A 2,882-nucleotide genomic window follows, 5' to 3' on the forward strand; every position below is an offset into this window, starting at 1 on the left:
AAAAAAAAAAAAAAAAAAAAAAAAAAAAAAAAAAAGTGAGGTCCCATCTCTACAAAAGTAAGACAAAAAAAAAACTTCTGGAATACTCCAAATAGGAGGATTGACTGCTTTTGAAATAGTCTTAGCTACTCTGTGCCTACTGGGATCTCTAAAACTTTCCTTCTAGCATAGAATGAGCATTATGGGGACTTCAGTGAACAATTCAATATTAGTTATATATAATGACTAGTTATATACAATTCATTAACTAGTTATATACAGTAATTAGTATACTTGCAGCATATTTACAACAGATAAAAAAAAATGTGTGGCTTTCACTAACAGACCCTACCATCTTTTCTACCAGGTGACCAAATATATCTCAAAGTTTTTAGAAGAAACCACCTATACAGCCATCAAAATAAAATTCCTGATTCATACAAGCTACAACAAGCTAGATCAGGATCATCCTATGACAACTGGAAGGTCATGCCTATGGGTTACCTCAAATTGAGGAATTTCAGCACCTACTCACAGGCTCCATGAGCAGATGAAGTAGCCGGCTTTACACAGTATCTCAGACCAAGAACTTCATCGCCATCTCCAACTAGCTGAAACGTCTCCCCTCCTCGACCTGGAAAATTCTCTGACTTCGAAATTTAAACAAAACTCTCCCCTTTCATAAGCAAAACTCTCCCCTTTCATTTATTCTTCAACATCTGGAGTTTGTTTGTCTTGACCTAACTGCTTCTCTCTTTTCCTCCACTATGGGTTCCCTTTCGAACTATGGTCTGCTTCAGCTAACGCTTGCTTCTCTTTTGATAATTCGAGTGCAGCCTCAACACCTGCTTGCACCAGTTTTCCGAACACTGTCTATCTTGACTAATCAGTCTAATTGCTGGTTATGTGAACATCTAGATAATGCAGAAGAACCCGAACTAGTTTTTGTTCCTGCCAGTGCAAGCACCTGGTGGACCTATTCTGGACAATGGATGTACGAAAGGGTATGTCATCTACAAGCAGAAATGCAGAATCACTCCACTTCCTCCTGTGATAAAGTGACTCAGCACTGGGAAGCCTTCATGGAAGCTCAAGGTCTATCCTTTGCTCAAGTAAGGTTATTGGAGGGAAATTTTTCTCTTTGTGTAGAAAATAAAAATGGCACTGGACCCTTCCTAGGTAACATACCTAAACAATATTGTATTCAAACACTGTGGTTTGATTCTACAGATGGCACCTTCACACCCTCTATAGATACTACAAAGGAATCCAGGAAAGATTATGATGATACAAGTGTTTACCTACGCACTAGACAACGTCCCTGGTTTGCAGATTGCACAAACTGGACCTGGAACAGCTCAACGGTTCCCTTGATTGGTCTGCCCAGTACCCAAGACTACCAATGGGTAGATCGAAATTCTGGATTGACCTGGTCAGGTAATGACACCTGCCTATATAGCTGCCAAAACCAAACCAAAGGCCTTCTGTACCAGCTGTTTCGCAACATATTTTGCTCTTATGGGCTGACAGAGGCTCATGGGAAATGGAGATGTGCAGATGCCAGCATAACTAATGACAAAGGTCATGATGGACACCAGACCCCCACCTGGTGGCTCACAGGTGCCAATCTGACCTTGTCTGTGAATAACTCTGGTCTCTTTATTTTATGTGGCAATGGGGTATACAAAGGGTTTCCACCGAAATGGTCAGGGCGATGTGGACTTGGGTATCTGGTACCTTCTCTCACCAGATACCTTACCTTAAATGCTAGCCAAATTACAAACCTGAGATCCTTCATTCATAAAGTAACACCACATAGACGCACCAAACGAGACACACACAATCCACCTCTATATTACAACCCCAAGGACAATTCAACAATAAGGGCCCTTTTTCCAAGTTTGGGAACTTCCGATTTAGAAAAGGCAATTTTAAACCTTTCCAAAGCAATAGAACAGGAATTCAGTGCCACTCAGCAGACCTTGGAAGCACACCAATCAAAAGTTAGCAGTTTAGCCTCTGCATCCCCAAATGATCGTGTCTTGGATATACCGACCACCCAACGGCAAACAGCCTGTGGAACTGTTGGCAAACAGTGTTGCCTCTATATAAATAAATCGGAAGATATAATGTCTGATATACAGCGTATCAAAGACATAGCCAAGAACATGAAGAATATACCATTATTTGATTGGGGAGTCTGGTTCAGATCATGGGGCTATGTGTTTTTAATTGTTTTTCTCTGCTTAATCATCTTTGTTCTAATCTATGTTCGGTTCTTTCACAAATCTCGCAGATCCCTTAACTCCCAACCTCTGTACCCAGTCTTATCCCCACAGCAATCAGCATAGCTTCTTGTCAATGAAACTTCATGTCAAGTTTAAAATGGGGCAATGAAGGGACTAACAACCCATCAGTATGACACAAGTCTACTTTAATCTGAGAACGTCTGAACAAACAGCAGCTGCAGACAAAAAGCCTTAGCTAAGGCCAGGTGCGGTGGCTTCACATCTGTAATCCCAGCACTTTGGGAGGCAAAGGAGGGCGGACACAAGGTCAAGAGATCGAGACCATCCTGGCCAACATGGTGAAACCCTGTCTCTAGTGAAAATACAAAAATTAGCTGGGCGTGGTAGCATGTGCCTGTAGTCCCAGCTGCTTGGGAGGCTGAGGCAGGAGAATTGCTTGAACCTGGGAGGCAGAGGTTGCAGTGAGCCGAGATCATGCCACTGCACTCCAGCCTGACAACATAGTGAGACTCCATCTCAAAAACAAGAACAGCCTGAGCTAAACTTTGATGAGTAAAGAAGACTTTACTGAGAATTCAGCTGCCATAAACCCTCCTCTGAGGGTTCCTCATGTAAGGGTACTTGGCACTAGGACCTCCCAAGATGTTGTAAATA

General features: G+C 42.2%; 1 protein-coding gene across 3 annotated transcripts in view; it reads left to right on the forward strand.

Moving 5' to 3' along the window:
- The window catches only part of ERVMER34-1 (endogenous retrovirus group MER34 member 1, envelope), an 8,428-nt gene extending 5,887 nt beyond the window's left edge, over positions 1–2,541 (forward strand). For all 3 annotated transcript variants that reach the window (XM_037742634.1, XM_037742635.1, XM_017540272.2), the window contains one exon: positions 347–2,541. In XM_037742634.1, the coding sequence (XP_037598562.1) occupies positions 747–2,330 (1,584 nt within the window). In that variant the 5' untranslated portion in view covers positions 347–746 and the 3' untranslated portion in view covers positions 2,331–2,541. The remainder of the gene's footprint in view (positions 1–346) is intronic.
- The last annotated feature ends 341 nt before the right edge of the window (positions 2,542–2,882 follow it).

The sequence above is a fragment of the Cebus imitator genome, unplaced genomic scaffold (assembly GCF_001604975.1).
Source record: "Cebus imitator isolate Cc_AM_T3 unplaced genomic scaffold, Cebus_imitator-1.0 Scaffold124, whole genome shotgun sequence".
Taxonomy (NCBI): domain Eukaryota; kingdom Metazoa; phylum Chordata; class Mammalia; order Primates; family Cebidae; genus Cebus; species Cebus imitator.